At 43.1% G+C, this 20,021-nt stretch overlaps 1 protein-coding gene across 2 annotated transcripts in view; it reads left to right on the top strand.

The window, feature by feature from the left end:
* Window positions 1–3,803: 3,803 nt before the first annotated feature.
* Window positions 3,804–20,021, top strand: part of chst11 (carbohydrate (chondroitin 4) sulfotransferase 11) — a 103,473-nt gene continuing 87,255 nt past the window's right edge. Inside the window, exon 1 of one of the 2 annotated variants that reach the window (XM_005935322.2) lies at window positions 3,804–4,049. In XM_005935322.2, coding sequence (XP_005935384.2) covers window positions 3,815–4,049 — 235 coding nt within the window. In that variant the 5' untranslated portion in view covers window positions 3,804–3,814. Of the gene's footprint in view, window positions 4,065–20,021 lie in introns of both variants that reach the window. The other variant, XM_005935323.3, reaches the window with a different exon arrangement.

The following is a 20,021-nucleotide window of genomic DNA, read 5'->3' as shown; positions in this document are numbered from 1 at the left end:
CCCGTAATAGTTGACATTTTCAAAAGTTAATTAATAAGACATTCAATGAAGTGGTAAATAGAGGTCACTGAGTCCGCCAGTGTCAGCTAAGACGAGGTTCGGGGAGTGATGGCTAACTACATATCACCTTGTGGACTACGGATTGATTGCTCTGCTGTAATTACTGAATGTGACTGTGTGTAATGTGAAATGTGTCACAGTGATGAACCAGTAGTAATTATGATTCGACGCAGACGTCTGTCTGTCTGAAAATGAGCCAAAACAGCTCAGTTTATTTTATACACAGGCCGAAGGTTATGTTGTAGGCTTAGATTCCATCTAAATGAGATGACATCATTGGTCTTTGCAAAAAGTGTGTTGTTGCAAAGACAAAGTGAAACATTTTCTCACTTTTATGGATTTTGCAGTGGAGTGGTGCTCACCGCTTTGACCCAGACACAACGTCTGTCTGAGGCCTTGATGCTGAGAGGAAACTGCTGAGGTTAGCTCCCCTGCTGCGCGTCACCGTCTCTTACTGCAACAGGACAGCAGGCACACGTTTGTGACCAGCTGATTAGTGGAGGTGGCAGAAAGGCTGGGTGATCCTCGAGTGATGTTTTCACCTGAACCCTGACAGACAGGCGGGTGACGACTGTTAGTCTGCTGCTAACACACTCTCTCTTTTTGTGCGTCTATTTTCTGTTTGTTTGCTTTTTTTTATGAACTGGTTGCTTTGAGTATAACTTTAAAATATAAAGTCCCACTGAAGCATTTTTTTTTGCTTCGTTGCTTCAGGGAAGATAAGATGCTTCCTAAGGTTCTGCTTTTGAAAGCCTCTGTAAGCTTAAATTTAGTAGAATATTTTAAAGGCTGCAGCATAGTGATAAGACTGGGATTTGCTGCATTTACATGGAGTAAAAGCTCTGGCTTATACTCTGTGTTTTTATTGCCTGGTACGAGCCTCGGGGGTTTTACAGACTTAATTTCATGTAATGAACTAGACGGAAGATTGTGGAATTATCTAAATTAATGGTATTCTTGGTGGAAGCTAATGCTATAGCCTTTAGAGTTCCCTATTTTTACTCTTATATTCCAACTCAGCATCACAGAGCACAACATCTGCTTTAAAGCAATGGCTGAATCTTGGTGCAGGTCATTGAGTGAAGCACATAAAGTATCTCTCTGAAGAGTTCTTTCATCCCTCATCACCTCAGGTCTGCACTCTGCATTTCGATTACATTTTTTAAAAAAAGTACCTCTGTGAGCTCACAGCATGGACGTGTCCCGTGCAAGGGCATCATTTTCATTGTCTTGGTGAGTTGCAGCCTGTCTCGAGTGCACAGGTTAAACATCCACTCCATGTTGTTGCACTCTATGATCATTGATGGGGTGGCTGTGGCTCAGGTGGTAGAGCAAATCAGCTACTGATCGGAAAGTCGGTGGTTCGGTCCTTGGCTTCCCCAGTCTGCATGTTAAGTATCCTTGGGTAAGATACTAACCCCAAATTGCCCTCTGATGCGTTCATCGGAGCGTGGATGAATGTGAATGTAGGTTAGTTTGCACTTGTGTATAGACGTGCTGGTATGAGTGGTTGTGTAGAGCGCTTTGAGTACTCCGGGAGAGTAGAAAAGCACTATATAAGAATCAGTCCATTTACCATTGATGCTGAGTGATTAGATGCAGATTTTCTATTGCTATCCCCCTGACCACCTTCTGACTGCCTCTGTGACAGACCTGCCTGCAAAAGATAGATACCCTCATTAGAACAAGTGCACAGGACTGCCTCTTTCTGGCGTGTGCTTGAAAATGCAATTAGAGCATAATTTGATCAAAGCAAAGCAGCTTCTATGACTTTGTGCAGGTCTCACAGCAAGGTGGAGATGCCATGTAGGAGTCTATTTATCACTGGCCTCTTGGCTTGGACTTGGTTTAAAGGTTTTGCCTGACCTTCTTACAGTATGCTCTTACTCCACTAGGTGGGACTGTAGCTGAATGAAGTGAATGAAGCAGCTCTGCTTGCATTTAAGTCACAAACTGAAAAGCTGTACTGGTTGATTTCATGAGAAGCACAAGTCCTCATATTATCAGCTAATGTCATTAATATATGAAACAGCGTTATATTGCTAATACAGATCTATTCATGTGTATAAGCAGTAGTTTAGCTTTGTAGCTCTTCAAGGTGGAGCCAGCTCTAATTCCACTGCACACAGCTCAGTAGTTTAGTCCAATGGTTTCCAGCCCATGGAGCCCAGGAACCTCCAAAGGGTCACAGGATGAAGCTGCTGTAACATGATGAAGAGGGCAGAGTGAAGAGTAAAAGCACATCTGTGTGCTCAGATCCATCTTTTTTCTTTGCTTTGTGAAATACTCGATCATTGAAGCCTAAAACAATCATTTACAGTGCCTCTAGTTCTCTGTCAGAAAAACAAATCAATCAGCTGAGACATGACAAAACAAACTACACACTTTGAATGCTGAATGACTGTTTTTGGATTTTTGTTATGTTTTGGTTCGAGCTGTTTCACATTTTGTGTTGTTATCACTGGTTCCTGTCTGGATGGTAACTTTTTAGACCTCGATAACTGGTTTGCCCAGTTTCACAGTTATACATTTGATCCTTCATTGACCCGCAGGCATATGTACTCTACACATTGCTCTTGTTCTTGTCATGTTTTCCTCATCGTGTTTGGCATTTTTTGGACTGTTTAAAGGCTCCTGTGTGCTCCTCTTGTGCTTCTTTGGCACACTGTTTTCGTAAGACAGTTGCGTGTTTTAACCAAAGAATTTTTATTTAGGACATTAACTCATTTGGTCCTTCTCCCTCTGAGTCATTATAGTTTTAGCCATCCAACGGCAATAGCGGAGGGAATACTCACGTCTTCTGCTAAGTAAAGGTAGCAATACAACGTAAAAATAGTGGACTATAATATAAAGTAGGTCCTGCATTCGCAGCCTGTTTTAACTAAATGTATGCAAATCTTGTCAGCAAAATGTACTTGAGTAGCAATAAAAGTAAAAAATATTCACTGCAAACCAAGGTGGACCAATGTTGATGGATTTCTGCAAGACAATGAACTTGTATTTAAAAATTAGACATGACTGAAGAATAACTAATATTCTTGTTATTCTGGTGGACCTGGATGTGTCAGAGCCTTGTGCTATGATAGGCGATAGCACTAGATTCACTTTTTTGAGGCTTCGCTTTCTGTGTTTCATTTCATTCCTTATATTATTAAAGTTTTAAAATCCTAATGTGCTGTAAAGTAACAAAACTATAGTGTTCAGAGTTAAAACACTTACCTCTGCACTAATCAGACGTCAAAGTGAAAAGCAGCATAAAATGAAAAGTATACTGAACTGTAATAAAGTGTACTTGGTTACGGTGCACCACTGCAGTATAGTCGACTCAAATGTAAGCTGACGTTGTGGATGTTCAAAGGAAGTTAAAATGACTAGATGCTGTTGACTTAATTTTATGTTATGCATTTCGGAAGGAAGCACTGTACTTTTTAAACCCACAATACATCTATTTAACTAATACAGACAGTTACAGGAGAAGAACTGACACCCAAAGCACGCCATCGGGGTATAGGCCCAATACACAATGTTGCAAACGTTTAACCTATATCGATCTCTGTTGAGACTGGTGATATTTTTATACTTTCTTCTTATTTTAAAAGTTTCCTTGTGTTGGTCATACAGCCACGACAGACACGGCGCCATAACAACAAACAGCAGCTTGGAATTATGCTCATAAATTCAAGTGCACACGTGGACGCGCTCATTCGCTCCGAGGACGAACCACCCCTCTTTTAGCCCAGAAGTGGTACGCTCCATGTTGGATGTGTTCAGCTCATTGACCGGCGGACAATCCTCATCAGTACCGCCAGAGCCCCGGAGCCTCCGACAGACCGGCCCTTCATTCCCGCACAAAGCGCGCGGCATCCTCCAGCCTCTCCGTCCCGCCATGAAACAGACTCTGAGCGAACTGATGAGGATGAGCAGGATATGCCGGATGATATTTGCCACTTGTTTGGGATCCTTTATTCTGGTCATCTTTTATTTCCAAAGTATGTTTCAACCAGGTAGGATCTCGCTGCTCTTTCTCTCGGGTGTGTGAGTGTGTGTTGATGAATTGCATCCTGCCTGGTAACCTCCTGGCGCGCCGACACATCGATTTGTTCTGGCTGTACAGTAATGCGCCCGATAAATAATTGATACTCGCGCGATGTAAAGGCGTAAATCAACCAGAGTGAGTACGGTGGTTTAAATCGATCTTCCACGTGAGACCGGTCGCCTTGTTGCGCGTTCCGGCGTTTGCTGAGCTGCTCTTTTTTGGTTGAAGTGTTTCTTGGTTTGTGTGTATGTGTGGGCTGGCCACTCGCTTCCCTTCAGCTGACAAGTGGCATGGTGGCAGTAGCGGTGGGGGGGCTTTTTGTCTTCACAAACGCGGCTTGGCGATAGGAACTGGTGTACGGGGCAGCACTTAGGTCTGGCACGCAGCGTGGGCTGTGGCATTGTGCTCAAACGCTCCCCAGTGGTTCTCGCTGTCAGGAGAACAAGGAGTTACTTTCATGTGGAATCCATATCTAAAACGGAACTGTCTCTGGGGAGCGTTTAGGACGCGTGTCCTGTCTGGAGACCAGCAGGTAGTAATTTCTTGCACAAGAAAAGAGCTCCTCTCCATCTCAGCGGGGGCTCGGTGATAGAATTTGCATCTAATTATGTTAAATTATGTAATCTGATCTATTGCTTTGCCAAATCTCCGCTGTCTGGATGGATGGAAGGGCTGTACAGCAGCGTCTCTGTGCGCCGAAATCACACAAGTCTGCGCGTCAAGCACAGGCGCAGCGACTATTCAGGCTCAGGGCTGCCGACCTGCTGCACAACAGGTCTACAACGCTCTGAACGGACGAGCATACTTTCGGAGTATTTGCTTTCTCTTAATAAACTGAAGCACCAGACATTTAAATCCCAGAAAAGTCCCGCTGTCTGCGCGGCTCAGCGGCTCATTTCAGATTGACTGGATCAGGCTACGATACTTAAGGTTATAATAAACATATACAATATCTACAGGGGTTTAATGCCACCATGTCCACTGGTGAGATCGTGTAGAGACGTGGATCGGTGCGCAGGTAATGATTTGGAGACATCGCTGCTCTGTGTGGGTAATGGGGCTGCGATGAAACATGAGATAGACAGAGAAAGGCTAATATCATCCATGGGAATATGAAACTGAACTGACCTGCTGTTTTTTCTGTACACACACTGCCACTGTGTGAGTCACCAGTGCAGGTGCTGCTGCCATAGATGGACCATCATTTCTATTTCTAATCCGCTCAGAAATATTACCACAATACACGTGTTCTGTGTATTAGTAAGTCACTGAGAGTTTGATATCTTTTATTTATATAGATTAAAGTGTCACTGATTTAAAGTGTCTTTTTCAAGGATAACCTGACAAAGATGGCACCAGGTGACATTTTTAAACATAAGGAAAAAACACAAATACAAGTGAACACAGCAGTCAGACTATATGACATAACACATTAGGCACACAACTGTTTCAAACGAATTTCATGCACCATTCACACCGACAAAGAGTTCTTTTAACATTTACATTAAGTCATCCACAATAACCAGTTGTGGCAACGCATCCAGTCCAGTAAGGCTAAATGCCAGTTTCGTTACTTAGAAGGAGAAAATACATTTTATTTCGGCCTCTGTGATAACTTCTGATCTATAATTATGTCTAAATACTACTAAATATTTGTCAACAATTCTATTTCAGCTCCTTGACCACACTGTAAAAACAAATCCTAATATAAAAGTATTTTACTGTATGTTTTACAGTTTTGTACTGTTCTTCTAGAATATCATTAAATTTACATCAATAGACTGATTTCTCATTTCAAATGTAAATTAACGTAAAATCACTGTAAATGTAATAAAACATTATAAAACAATAAAACAATTTCCTTGTTTTTTAAATGTATCTGTCTGTACATGAGCATATTTAGATTGTTAAAATAATTCACAAAAGCATCATAATTTCACAAATATCTGTCCGTTATTTGAAAGATTGAACTGTTAAATTCAAATGTGGTGCTATGGAAAAATATATAAAATGATTCGTATAAACTTTTTTTTACATCAAATAATTATTATTATTATTATTGTTATTTAGGGCCATCGTGGCTCAAGAGTTGGCAGTTCACCTTGTAATCAGAAGGTTGCCGGTTCGATCCCCGGCTCGGGCACTCGGTCATTGTGTCCTTGGGCAAGACGCTTCACCTACAGGTGGTGGTCGGAGGAGAATTATAAAGTGGAATTGTAAAGTGCTTTGAGGGTCTCAAAGAGCGCGATATGAATGCAGCCCATTATTATTTAAACCAACTGTTAACTGTATATTTCTGTACATTTAAGTATTATTATTCATATTGCCGCATTCATTGACCTTGTTTATAGGTAATTTCATTGTTTAATCACATTAAAATGTTCCTAATTTAATGTTTAAAAGCACTTGAAAAAGGCAAAATCCCATGTAAAATTAGGGTAACAAATTGTATTTTCATTACTGGAAATCACCGTATTTTCATGAGTAAGTTATTTTCTGTTATTTTACGGTAGTATTTTGGTGCCCCAGCTGCCAGAATATTACTGTTTTTTTAAGATGTTTTTTCTAACAGTGCAGTTTTGTTCTTAGAAAGAGCAGAGACTGTGTAAAAATGGGTTGTATATAAAACTGGTCCAACTTTAGTCTGCTGGTTACTGTGACACTGAGCTCTGCTTAGTTATGATGGTTTCTTATTTTCATCCAAATTGAAATTAAGCAAAGCAGTTGTTGGTCATAGCTTTATAGTTAGGAAGGAGTCACACATGGAATAAAATGCAAAGATTAAATTCTACTCAAAAAATAATGCAACAGTTATGACAATGATGATGATAAAATGATGAAATGATGTCTTTATTAGGGATGGGTATCGTTTAGGTTTTATCCGATACCAGTACCAAACCGGTACTTTTGAAACGGTGCGGTGCTCGAACCGGTGCTTAAAGAATGGAAAACACAAAATTGGTCCAAAAACCTCTCATGTTCAGCTGTTTTTTTGTAAAAAGTTAACAAGTTAACATCACATTGACCTGTCTCTGTATTGTATGAATGGTCGGCAAGGTCTGTCATCTCGGTTGTGGGCAAAAGACCTGCAACTGACAAATAAAGGATCATCTCATCATCTCATCTCATCTTTTCTGCAGCTATGGAGCATTTATGGCATCACTCTTGGCTGGAAGCAGTGCTTAAACAATGGAAAAAACACAAACTTTGTCCAAAAACCTCTCATGTTTAACTGTTTTCCACTTTTTCTTTGGTCATTTTAGCCTTTTTGGCCAGGGTGAAGGGAGCATCTGCCATCAAACAAGAAGACAGCCGCATGTAGCTATGATGATGTTTGCTAGTTCACCTTACATGCATTAATGTAATAACGTGGTTAGCCTACTCAACGTAAATTACACACGAACAACATTAAGCTCCTCACGCAGAGAAGAACGGCTGCTGCTGCATCATCATCCTCATCATTTCTGCTACACTGGCAGGGCTAGGGGCCAGGACTCTCCTCTTCGGGTTCTTGGGGAATGTTGCTCCGGGTCCGATAACAGGCACCACACCCGCAGTAGATGCGCTCGGTGTGAGGTCTCGCAGCAAGCTATCAAATACGGCACATTTCTCGGCTTTTAAAAAAACGCTATGCGTCGCCAGGTGTTTCATCAGATTTGAGGTGTTACCTCCTTTGACAGCATCACAGTATCAGCTTAAAGCACTTGTTGCTGCTGAGTTTGCATCTTTTGCTGTGAAGTACAGCCAGACTTTGACCGCTTCGCCTTGGGCATTTTTAATCTGTAGCTCTGCTCTAAAAGAACGTATGTACCTGGGCCCGCCTACTACGCTCGCAAAGGTAAAATGATTGGCTAGAATCCAAAGTGTCTGACATCTCAGGGGGAAAAAGCACCGAAATAAAGCACCAAAATGTGCTCTGCTTTTCGGTCTGGTTACTACCGTTTATGTCAGAACCGGTGCCACAATGGCACTGGATACCCATCCCTAGTCTTTATAAGATGTTGGGCTGTTTGGTGCTGCCAGAAGAAGCTCAAAGAGCCTTGGCTTGATTCTGCACGTCTCTATAGAAAGAGATACCGAGGGGCTGAAACACCAATTACTCCACATGATTTTCAGGTTTTAGATAATGATGGTGAGAAACAAAAATTATAGTAAAATAATTGCTGTATTGCCCAGTTTTCTGTGCAACTCCAACTTTTATAGGTCAAATTAAAAATAGTTTGCCGTGTTGTGCAAAGGTGCATGCACACTGACTCTGGATACAGATGCTCATGTTGAAAACTCAAGTGAAAGCTCTGGTGTACTGGGTAGCAGCAGAGCTGTACTGCCTGGCTCCAAGTGAGAGTCAAATTTTTGTTAATATGGGTGAACTGACCCTTTAATCATCTTGATGCACGCTCAATCATCCAGGTTAGTAAATCCCAGAAAGGTTGATTCTGTTGATCTGGATGTAGAGTTTCCAGTGAGTGACTTGAGTCTCAACTAGACTTTGTGACCCTTTATGCATTTAAAATGTCTTTTTAAGACGCCCTGTTTGCGAAGATCCTGGTAGAATCATAAGATTTATTTAAATATTACGTAACTGTAACCTGCTGCAGGAACACTGTACAGAGAGAGACCTCTTGTCTGTGTGTCATTAAAGGAGCTTCCAGGGCAGGAAGTGATTGTAATAGGTGAACCGAGCCTCCATAAAACTGTTCTCAAGGACCCCGGGATCATGCTCCAAGAGTTGTGCCAATCGCCACAGATGTTGCGTCAGCTTCTGCTCAACACACACACACGCACACACACACACACACACACACACACACACACACACACACGCACAGACACACACACACACAAACGCACACACACACACACACGCACACACACACACACACACACACACACACACACACACACACAGACACACAGACACACACACACAACACACCACACACACAGAACACACACACACGCACACACAGCACACACACACACGACACACACACACACACACACACACACACACACACACAGACACACACACACACACGCACACACACACACACAGACACACACACACACACAGACACGCACACACACACACACACACACACACACACACACACACACACACAGCACACACAACACGCACACACACAAGCACACACACACTGCACACACACACACACACAACACACACACCACACGCCACACACAAACAACAGAACAAACACAACGACACACACACACACACACACAGACACAGACACGCACACAGACACACACACTCACACACACACACACACACACACACACACACCACACACACAGAGAAATATACAGATTACAAAGTGGATATTTGATGTCGTCATGGCAATGACATGGTCTGGATGCTGTGATTAAAGAGGACACGTTTAAAGCAGGGTGTTTGTGCAGGAGCTTGGTACAAGTTTAAATGCTGGAGTGTGTGTCTGTGCACGATTACACAGCTGAGACGGGTACTGCTGACTAGCATGTGTGTTTACTGTTGCTGACTTCCTTTATGACATATATCGTTATCTCTATCTTTGCCATCCCTCTTTCTGAAATGACTTAATCACCCCTTTGTAAGCCCTCTGTCCTTCCCCTCCCTTTCACTCCTTCACATTCCTGTCTTTCAAACACACACACCAGCACTGTCATTGTTCTTCCGATAAAGTTGGAAGCAGCGTCTCCGTGGTTCAGGCATGTTTAGCTGGTTTAGGAATCCCACTGGGCCTCCCAGTGTAAACTCTCACCTCTCCTCCAGGGCTTGCAGGATCACGACCTCTTGTAGAAGAGACAAAGGAAGGGGGATGAGGGTAGAGTGGTGGTGAGGTGGGTAGGGGGTTTACAGTGGTGTCACACTGTAGTCTTTGCTAATATCTCTACAGAATAAGGCTTAAGAGCTCAAGTGTAGTCTGAGGCAAAAAGGTTTTTGTGTGTTCACCGTGTCAAAATGTCAAAACTGTCAAGTTTACGCTCAAAAAGAAAAATCATTTGGCATGAATGGAAGTGTGAAGAAGCATTTTGCAGCTCTCCAGAGACTGGTGTTTTACCCGTGGTCTTTTCTGCTCCCAGTGCAGTTCATAATCTCTGCAGTAGAAGGAGATGCCCCGGTAATGCTGCCAGTGCACTGGCATTAGCCTGCAGCTCTGTATTCAACAGCTTGTTGAGCGCACGCCAAATGAGATTCTGTTTGGCGCGTACCGCCAGCCTAGACAAAACAGGCAGAAAGCATGGCGGCAGGGAGAACATTACCAGTTCTCATGCTCAGAGTGAAGTTAGGCTGTTTGCACCTGTGTCAGACATGACGACTCTTTGTTAGGTACAACTGTCTGTATCTACGAGTGAATCGGGAGAACAAGACTGTCGTTCTAAGGTTCTGTTCTCAAGGTACATAAAGAATAAAATAAAGTTGTCCCCAAACCTGAAAAATGTAAATTCTCCCACATGAAGGTCTTTTATAAAGTCTTTTTACTGTACCATTAAACTTGATTTATAGTGAGTACGGTTTGCACTCATGCACATGTGCTTGTTTGTCAGCGTTGCTCTGCCAGCAGGACTGATCCTGCCTATCGTCTCAGCTGAAACACAGGAAAGACGTTTGACTCGACACACTCGTTAGCGCTTCAAAAGGGAAGATAAGGACCATACTGACTATTGCATTGGCAGCGTGAGCAGTCAGATATGAGAGCCTCACAGCACATATTACAACCAAGCAGACCAATCAAAACGGTTATGGTCTTTGTTGCTGGAACATATAATTACTGTTTTGGGTCCATACAAAGGAAGTATAGGTAGTTACTTTGATTTAATGCTGTACTTTTATTCAGGTTTAAGGAGTGTGATTTGCATGGCTCATAACGCTCATGATGCTCAGAACCACGGCCTCTCTGCTTCTTCCATTTACTCTGGCATTTAGCCTCATGACACACAGTCTCTAAATGATTTATCCAGGATACCATGTTAGGGGCTCTCACTAATTGTCAGCAGTATTTATCTATACTGACCTACTGATTACATGATCTGTCATTATACACATGCTTGTATTCTACACACTACAGCAGCTGAATTCCTTGGTGCATTTGCCAAACCTCTCATCACACGCTGGATAAAAAATGGCAAAAGTTCTAAGAGCTTTGGTGGAAGCTCTCAAGGCTTTTCTTCCACACTGAAATGAAATATCCAGAGTCTGGAAAAAGGCAAAGTTAATCTGACAAAATGACTACTGGCATGATAGAAAAGCCCACATTAGGATGTCGCTCAAATTATTTAGGATGCCTACGGAGAACAGTCCTGCCTGCCTGAAATATGGAGTCATGAATTTCACGCAGCAAAAAAAGGCGGTGTAGGGTTTTAAGAAGTATACGGTAGATTATTGGTGCAATACGCATCTCTGTGATCACAAATGCGACAGCCAGACGGGGAAACATAGGCCTTTCCTGCTGAACGGAGACTGTCACAGCTCTTATTGTTGTAAAGTTTAGCTTGCTGACAGCCAAGAGCTACAACCTCTGGCCTTCCACCTTAATCCTTTCTGGGTGCATTCACCTTCAGCCTTCATTGTGCCTGTGACAGATCTCATCTGCGTCACCACACTGAGTTGCTGCTGGGCCTTTAAAGGCATCGTAGCTGCAGAAATCAGCACGGCTAATAAGGCCGTTTGCTTCGTGGGCTTCTTGTCTGGGATATCTGGAGTGTGTGTGTGTGAGGCTGCAGCCCTGCTCGCCCACTGCACTGTCTTTGCTCAGCCTGTGAGAGGTAACCTGCTTGTGCACCCAGGCTTCAAAGTTGCGTGCTCACATTTCACGTCTGCCACTGGAGCAGCCAGCTGCTCGCTGAGACAGACCTCAGTGACCTCATTAGAAATCTCAACATTATTAGTTTTGTTCCTCATGTGTTTGTGTGGGAGAGAGAAAGCTCTATGATAACAACAGAGATGGACGAGTGAACTGATTCTGTCTCGAGAAAGAACAAAATCCTAGAATGTCTACAGGAAACTCAAAATTCCTCACCTTGGTTGCTCTGTGGCGTCAGCTGTGGTAAAGAGGCTGAGTCACTCGGGTCAGTGACCTCAATTATGGGGCCTTGTAATCTGAAAAAATGGAGAGCCTCTTTAAGAAACTTGCAACAAACTGAGAAGAATAGAAGAATGCCTTTACAAAGGCTGCTTTTGTCTAATAGTTTTATTATTTAACATGTTATAAAACAGAGAATATTTCTAACCAATTCTTATCTGTGACCAAAATGTGCCTCTTTTCACCTTCTTCAAACAGACAAAAGAACGTTTTGTCATCACTGTGGCATCATGAAGACAGTTTCTGTGTTCTCCTTATCAAACCAGCATTTTTAAGATGACATCTTTTCCACCCTAACAAGACATTAATTGTGTTCTTAGGGTGGAAAGTAGAACAGTGAGATTGCTCAAACTGTCGGGCTGGAATGGGAAAAGACATGCGCTCTCAAGTCCGAGCTTCTGAGTTTGTCATGAGCTACAAGTTGCAATTTGGTATTTCTGCGTGTACAAGGCGTTTAGTCTTTACTTTTGAAGAACCGAGAGACACCCTCAAATTTTCTATTCACACAAAAACAGAAAGAAAAATGCATCCAGCAGTGTAAATCATCTGGCTGTGTGCGTGTCTTCTAGCTACTGTTATTGATTTGCAGCTTTTTTCTTTTTATTCTGGTCAGCGTGCAGGTTCATGCTTGCTCTTTGCAGTTTTGGTTTCAGGAGGGGATGTTGGCCTTGTCTGATTTGTCTGTTTTAGGAAACATCTAGAGCAAAGCATGTGTGTTTTTGATGCTAACACCTGTGTGCAAGTGAGACAAGCAAGAGCAAAAGCTTTGCGCCTGAGCCATGAATTCCCATCAAGCTTGCTGCAGTTTGCTGGTCCAGTTACCCAGAGCAGGTATCTCTGTTCCAGCAGCCTGTCTACTAAAAAGCATTCAAGAGCTTCAGAATTAAAATGTGAGAAACAGACTCGAGTAAACTTTGCAGTTTACATGTGTATGATCACTTCAGATCCTCGATGTGATGACTGATCACTTTAGCGCTTACAAAGCCGAGGAGCTGCATTAACATTTAAATGCACGGTGCTCAAAGGTCAGTGATGTTTTCAACATGTTGATAAATCCTCAGAACAGCACACAGATTCACTTTTCTTCTGAGGACAATAACTACCAGCTGTGGCGACTGCAGCTCAAACCGCTGCTGTAACAAATGCTGTCACAACCAAACTGCTCCCTTTCTTTTAGAGCCTGTTGCCACTTCTCAGGTTTCCTGTGTATCCTTCCTGTTTAGGGTTCCTCACAGAACCCGGCTGATGTTATCACACAGTGCGAGGAGATGATCCAGATACACAGCAAAACATAGCTGCCTTGTTTGGATTCAGCCTCATAGCTGTGCTTGTGTACCCCCTTCTTTACCTCTAAACGTTGTCCCCTGTCCCACCTCTCTGCCACTTTATGTCTGTGGGTGTTGTGAGAGTGTATCCCGGATGTCCTGTGTGTGTAATCCTGCTTCTGCTGCTGTTTTCCTGCTCTGCTTAAAACATCCAGTGCATCAGAGGCGGGGGGCGGGGAGCAGGGGATCCCTGTCATGGCTCGTTCTCTGATCCCAGTGCGCCCTGATGAACTCCCACACATAACGTCATGATATGTGTGATGATCAGGGATGTTCAGAGTAGACTTAATGTCTGACATTGCTCTTGATGCATTCTTACAAAGTGCAGGAAAGTCTCCACAAACGTGAACCCAAGGGCCAATTTTTGGAGCTCATGGTAACTATGGCGCCTCACTGAGGGCCAAAAAGGTGCATATGGACAGTAAAGCTAGACATATCATTTCGTTTAGCCACAGGTGCAAAAAATAAAGCAACAGAAATAGAAAGAGCGGCAATAGGACTGGAAATCCTCTATACAAACACTAATCTATTTTCATTTCATAAAATTATGTACAGCAGTCGCTCGTTTATCGCAGGAGTTACGTTCTAAAAACAACCCGCGATAAGTGAAATCTGCAAAGTAGCCAACTTTATTTTTTACAATTATTATAGATGTTTTAAGGCTGTAAAACCCCTCACGACACACTTTACACACTTTTGTTAGACAGGCATGAACATTTTCACACTTTTCTGTCTTGTTTAAACTCTCAAAGTTCAAACCTTGTAGAAAATGAGTCCAGTATTATAGAAAGAAACCAAAGGAGCCCGCAGGTGACGACGTTTCGTCGACACTGTTGTTTGTTGGGGAGAAAACTTACCCCCTAACCCTATCCCCAGTCTGTCAGTGCGCCCCAGGGCAGCTGTGGCTACAATGTAGCTGCCATCACCAGTGTGTGAATGTGTGTGTGAATGGCTGAATGTAGTGTAAAGCGCTTTGGGGTCCTTAGGGACTAGTAAAGCGCTATATAATGCAGGCCATTTACCATTTCACCATTTACAGGACTCACTGCTAGGATCGGAGATTTATGTAAATTTGACGAGCTGAACATGTTCTGTACTGTACAGCAGACACAGCATGAGATTGATTGGCTGTAGACTATTGTCAATCAGGATGCAGAACACAACGCGCTGTAAAAAAAACAAAAAACCAATGGAAAGTTGCCCCCCCCCAAAAAAAAAAAAAAAAAAATCTGTCAAACAGCGAAAGGTGAACCTCGTTATAGCGAGGGACCACTGTATAACAATTTATTATTAACAAAAAGTTCATATTCTGCTTGGCTAACTTTAGACGAGGGCTAAATTCAGGGCTAAAGGACAATGAAATGTATTGAACATACACCAGCTAAACACAAAAGAGGGATGATGCCAGCTGGAAAGTTTCAGGTCTTTATCATCTAAAGAGCCATCGCTGTGTTACTGTGCAGTGTAGGCCGCACCTGTCCCCATCACAGCTGGAGGGACGTTACAGTAACACTCGAACAACATATATTTATAGCCAGATATATCAGGCAGTCAAACGAGTTATAAGAATATTTAGAATGTTTCCAGGACACTGATCTGAGTTATAAAGTAACAAAGATTACATTCAGACATTAAAATGGTGTACGGGGCATTGCAGCTGACTGCTCCTTTAAAATGTAAACAGTGTATATACACTTATGTTTGTTGAAACCTAATATTAAACAAAGGTAGGTGACTGTCCTGACTCTTTAAAAATCTTTAGTGTAAAACTCTGAGCAGCCGGAGCCCTGACACTGAACACTCATTCACTAGAGTCGCTCACCATCTGCACGAGCATCTGGACTTCATTAGTGAGGCGATGAAAGGACTGCCGCAAAGAGAGACACTTGAAAACACACACACACACACACACACACACACACACACACACACACACACACACACACACACTCTTTGAGCCTTGATTGAGATTTACAAAATCATGTGATAGAAGTTTGCCACAACCGGAAATATTTCCTTTTTGACATTTTGTATCAGTAAGAAAACAATTTGCACACGAACAATAACACAGCTTTTATGGCCATTATCAGACACAGTGAGACATTCCCATAGCTCGGAACAACAACCAGGCCTATTCTGAGTGCAAACAATGGACAGACAGATACTGTCAGAGCCAACAAGTGCGTGTGTGTGTGTGTGTGTGTGTGTGTGTGTGTGTGTGTGTGTGTGTGAGGCCTTTCTAGACCAATTGGCATCTACGTTTACCTCCCCAATAACTTCACTGGAGCATCATCAGCAAGGCCTTGGGGGATTTGAAATGCACCATCCCTCGCAGAGCAGACTCATACTTGCAACATTGCACAAAGGGAACTCTGCAGTCACCCAGCTTTCTTTCCCACCCTATAAAAACCACCTGATGTCTGGAGAACCAAAGTCTGCTTTATATGTGGTCCTCTGGATTCAAGTCTGTGACTGCAGCTGGAATACAACATAAAACTGTATGGCAGAAACAGGCACTCTCTAGTTGTGCACTTTTCATTTGCACAAACTGGCAGGAGGAATCAAGCAGACTATTATCTGAAGTGCATCCTTTGTAAACTTTGACTCATGGAGAAACAAAGAAAATGACTCGTGGTGATCAAAGAATCACTTGTCAGACAGGGAAGTGCTAATGTTAGCCTCAGCGGTGTGGCCTGCACATAAACATCTGCCCACCATGCATCATAAAATACGTCTCACAGGATGTTTTGATGGGTATTCATCCATCTTGTGTTCAATCAATTTACCAAAGGCAAGATTGTGTCCAAAAATTCTTCTCTATATGAGTCTGTGTTCACAGGGGGATTATAGAGCAGTAAACTGAAACATGGTTGTGATGTGCCACACATCCATGTTCTGCAGTGACGTCTGGATCGTCTGTAGTTGTCTTTGTTTGAAAAGGATGCGTGCTACACTAATGAAGAGGCAACACCGCAAATGAGATCTTCAGTTCACTTCACTGAACAGCTATATTTGGTTATGGATCTATCTACCTGTCTATGTGCCATGTTTTCCAAGCTAATTGTGCTTACTTTGGATTTCTCTAATGTTTAGCTAACATTGGTGTTTGAGCAGAACAGGAAGCATTGCTTTAAATGAGTCATGCAGTAATACGAGAATGATCAGTGTTTAATGTTTCCATTTGTAAAATTGGTCCCATTCTTTGGGATACAAAATGAATAATCTCCTTACATGCAAAGCCAATTCACATCTAAGAATGACCCTGTTTTGTTTTATTAGTTTGTTCAAAGATCTGCTCCTCCAGTTGAAGTAACTGTGCCTGAAATACCGCAGAGGTTTTTTTTTCCTTTAAATAAACCGTATAATTAATTATTACAAATTGCAGTAAAATATAACATCTCAAGTATGTGGAATGACAGCTGAGACTGTTTAATACAGACTGATACGAATAATTGTGTAATTACAGGAAAATCCAGAGCAGCTTTAAATGAGATGTGTCTGACTGGAAGTGGGGGGTTCAGCATCACTGGGTATGTGTATTTACTAGCATGTTGATTACAGTGTAGCTTGTAGTGGGAGTGGATGGTTCCAGTAGCTCATGCACAGCGGCCCCTTGTGCATATGCTGGCACAGAACAACAGCAGCAGCGGAGATGGGAATGTAATCACAGCACCGCTGCAGATAAATATCGATTCGGTTGTTATGTTTTAGCCCCAAGCAGGACATCAAGACGTCTGTGTTTGCCACATTTAGGCATTAGAAGTCGCAGTCCAGGACTGGGGCATATTCAGGAGGTGACAGAAGTGCTTTCAGGCCTGATCTCACAGTTAGTGTTTACCCTGGAGTGCAAGGAGCCAGAGGAGTGTGTGTGGGTTTGTGTCTGTGCTCAAGATGACCCACTAGGCATACAGTCACCCCTGCTGCTTCCCCAGGACAACTCAGCAAGTGTATGCATACATGTTTCCCTGTGTGCCTCGAATCCTTGTCTTTGGAAAGTCAATGAGTTAATTTAGGAATTAGGTAAAGTAACTGGGCACGATGGGGTGCTGAGCTCTTTGAAAGTCAGCAAAGTGCAGCGTATAGAGCATAGGCTCTGTACACGTGAGCAAATAAAGAGGGTGACAGTGTGTTTCTGGCTGCCAGATGTACTGTAGACTGTGTGGCATACGAGAAGTGAATCATGGCTTTAATTAAGTGGAGGAAGGCTGAGTCGTGTCTCATTAAATTGCTGGTGGAAGAACATTTAAACCTGCCTGTTCTACATCAGCTACTGGGACACTTTACAGAACAACGGGAGGGAATTTCCACTCCTCCTCCTTCGACTCTTCTTCCTCTAGCCTCTCCTGACTCACTCCATTTGCCAGAGAAAAGGAATTATCTGCCCTGTGTACTCTTTGAACACTGCTAAATGTCATTGCCTTTAGAACTTTCATCGTATGATAAAATGCTGCATTTCTTTAAACGTAAGTCATCCAGGTCTACTAGGAGCTTTTTAAATGATTAGTAATATATACAGTTTTAGCCCTGGCTTTCTCTGAGCGTGGCAATCCCCCAGGTCTGTTAACCCTGCCATGGGTATATTGCTCATCCTAAAAATAAATAAATACATTGTAAAACTGTGGCTCTGCCTTTGTCAAGCCTGAGAAGACAGTCACAGTGTAGCATAGCATAATGATAACTACAACAGTATATAATATTAGACTTAAAGACGGTGGATTTTTAGTGGGAAAACATGGGTGGTGTATATATAGGTGGCCCATATTAGCACTTACATGCTACATGAATGAAAAAGATCACCATCCAGATTAGCAGAACTCCGGTGTGGACGGTTAAGTCCGCCATTGAGGGTCCCAAGCCCGGCTGAGAAAGGAGGAGGGTTGGCGTTGGGCTAGCGACCCTCCCTGTAAAGATCAACTTGCTACCGAAAGGGCAAATCAAAGTTATCATGATGGATACCTTGACATCCCTCAACACACCTGAAGGACCTCGACTTCGTGGATGACATCGCTTTGTTGGCCGACGTCCGGAAGAACATGACGACCATGACACCAAGCTTGGAGCAAGAGGCAGCCAAAGTGGGCTTGCAAATCAGCGGGAACAAGACCGAGGTCATGAGGATCAGTTACGTGATGACTCAGGATCCCATTGTAGTAGGATACCAACCGCTGGAGGAGGTGAACCAAATCACCTACCTGGGCAGCATCTTTGCAAGCGACAGAGATGCTGATCATGACGTCGTGTGTCAGATTGCGAAAGCGGGTGCGCTCTTCGGCCGATCTGGTCGAACGCAAAGATCGATCTGGTGAGGAAGATTAATCTGCTCCATCATTATACCTAACTAGCGATCTACGCTTGTGAGACGTGGAAAACAGCAGCCAAAATCACCAAAAGACTCAATGTGGCCCAACAGCCATGGCTAAGTCAGATCCTCTACTCACTCACACGGACCGTGTGGAGTGAGTAGAGGACCCAAGAGCAAACAGAGGTGAGAACACAAAACTGGATTTAACAAAAGGTGAGCCTTTATTTAGGGCCGAAAACTCATGGAGAAAAACAACTAAGTAACTGAGGTAACCTGAACATAGACTGGGAAACTATGACTCTACTGAGATTAGACTGTGACTAAACAAAATGCAAACTATGGCTGGGAAACTATGACAAGGGGTGGGGGAGATAGCACAGACGACGCGACACAGACTGTATGAAACACAGAGACTAAATACACATGAGGGATGATCAGGGGAAGTGGCCACACATGGCAGCACAGCTGACACACATGAACCTAACGACAGGACAGGAGAAGTGAAACTGAATACACTGACAGTGAATACAGACTTTCAAAGTAAAACAGGAAACATGGAGATTAGACATGACACATGAACCGGGGAGACTTAGTACAGGGGAAGATGCCATAAACAACTAAGGAACAAAAATTAAACTGCAATCTAGAAATTAACTAGGTGAACTAAGCTAGGTGCAAATGAATACAGAAGATACATGGAACTCAAATACTGGGTCGCTTGACCCAGGACCATGACACTCCATGGAAGACACAAACCAGGACGCCGCCGTACAACATGGCAGAGGACAATCGTTGATGATTTACGCGCCTTAGACATTGCATAGGATGAGGCCGAAGCAGCCGCAGCTGATTAATTATGCTGGCGGAGATCTGCCGCCCAATGCGCTGAACGGTGCAGCAGGACCTAAGTCTAAGTAAAAGCATATCACATGACCACACATGTTTACTGGACTTGTCTCCTGAGCACAAAATCAGTAGCAACATGATAAATGATAACGGTCATGCAGAATGTAAGTGCACAACATCTGCTATCGTAGACGGCGAGGGTAATAATAGATAGTAATAATTTGTTACCTGTGTCGTAGTCGAGGCAGAGTCCATAGTTTTGTTCGGAAAAAGTCCATGGACCATGGTTGAGACGCGTGGTGGCTGCAGAGGGGGCAGGAGGATCAGTCTCTTGCACCCTCACCCCTCCGGTGCGGTAGTATTGG

The sequence above is a fragment of the Haplochromis burtoni genome, unplaced genomic scaffold (assembly GCF_018398535.1).
Source record: "Haplochromis burtoni strain Fernald_Lab_line unplaced genomic scaffold, NCSU_Asbu1 Contig_193, whole genome shotgun sequence".
Classification (NCBI taxonomy): domain Eukaryota; kingdom Metazoa; phylum Chordata; class Actinopteri; order Cichliformes; family Cichlidae; genus Haplochromis; species Haplochromis burtoni.
Note: the sequence above shows the minus strand (reverse complement) of the source record. Positions and strands in the feature narration are given on the sequence as shown.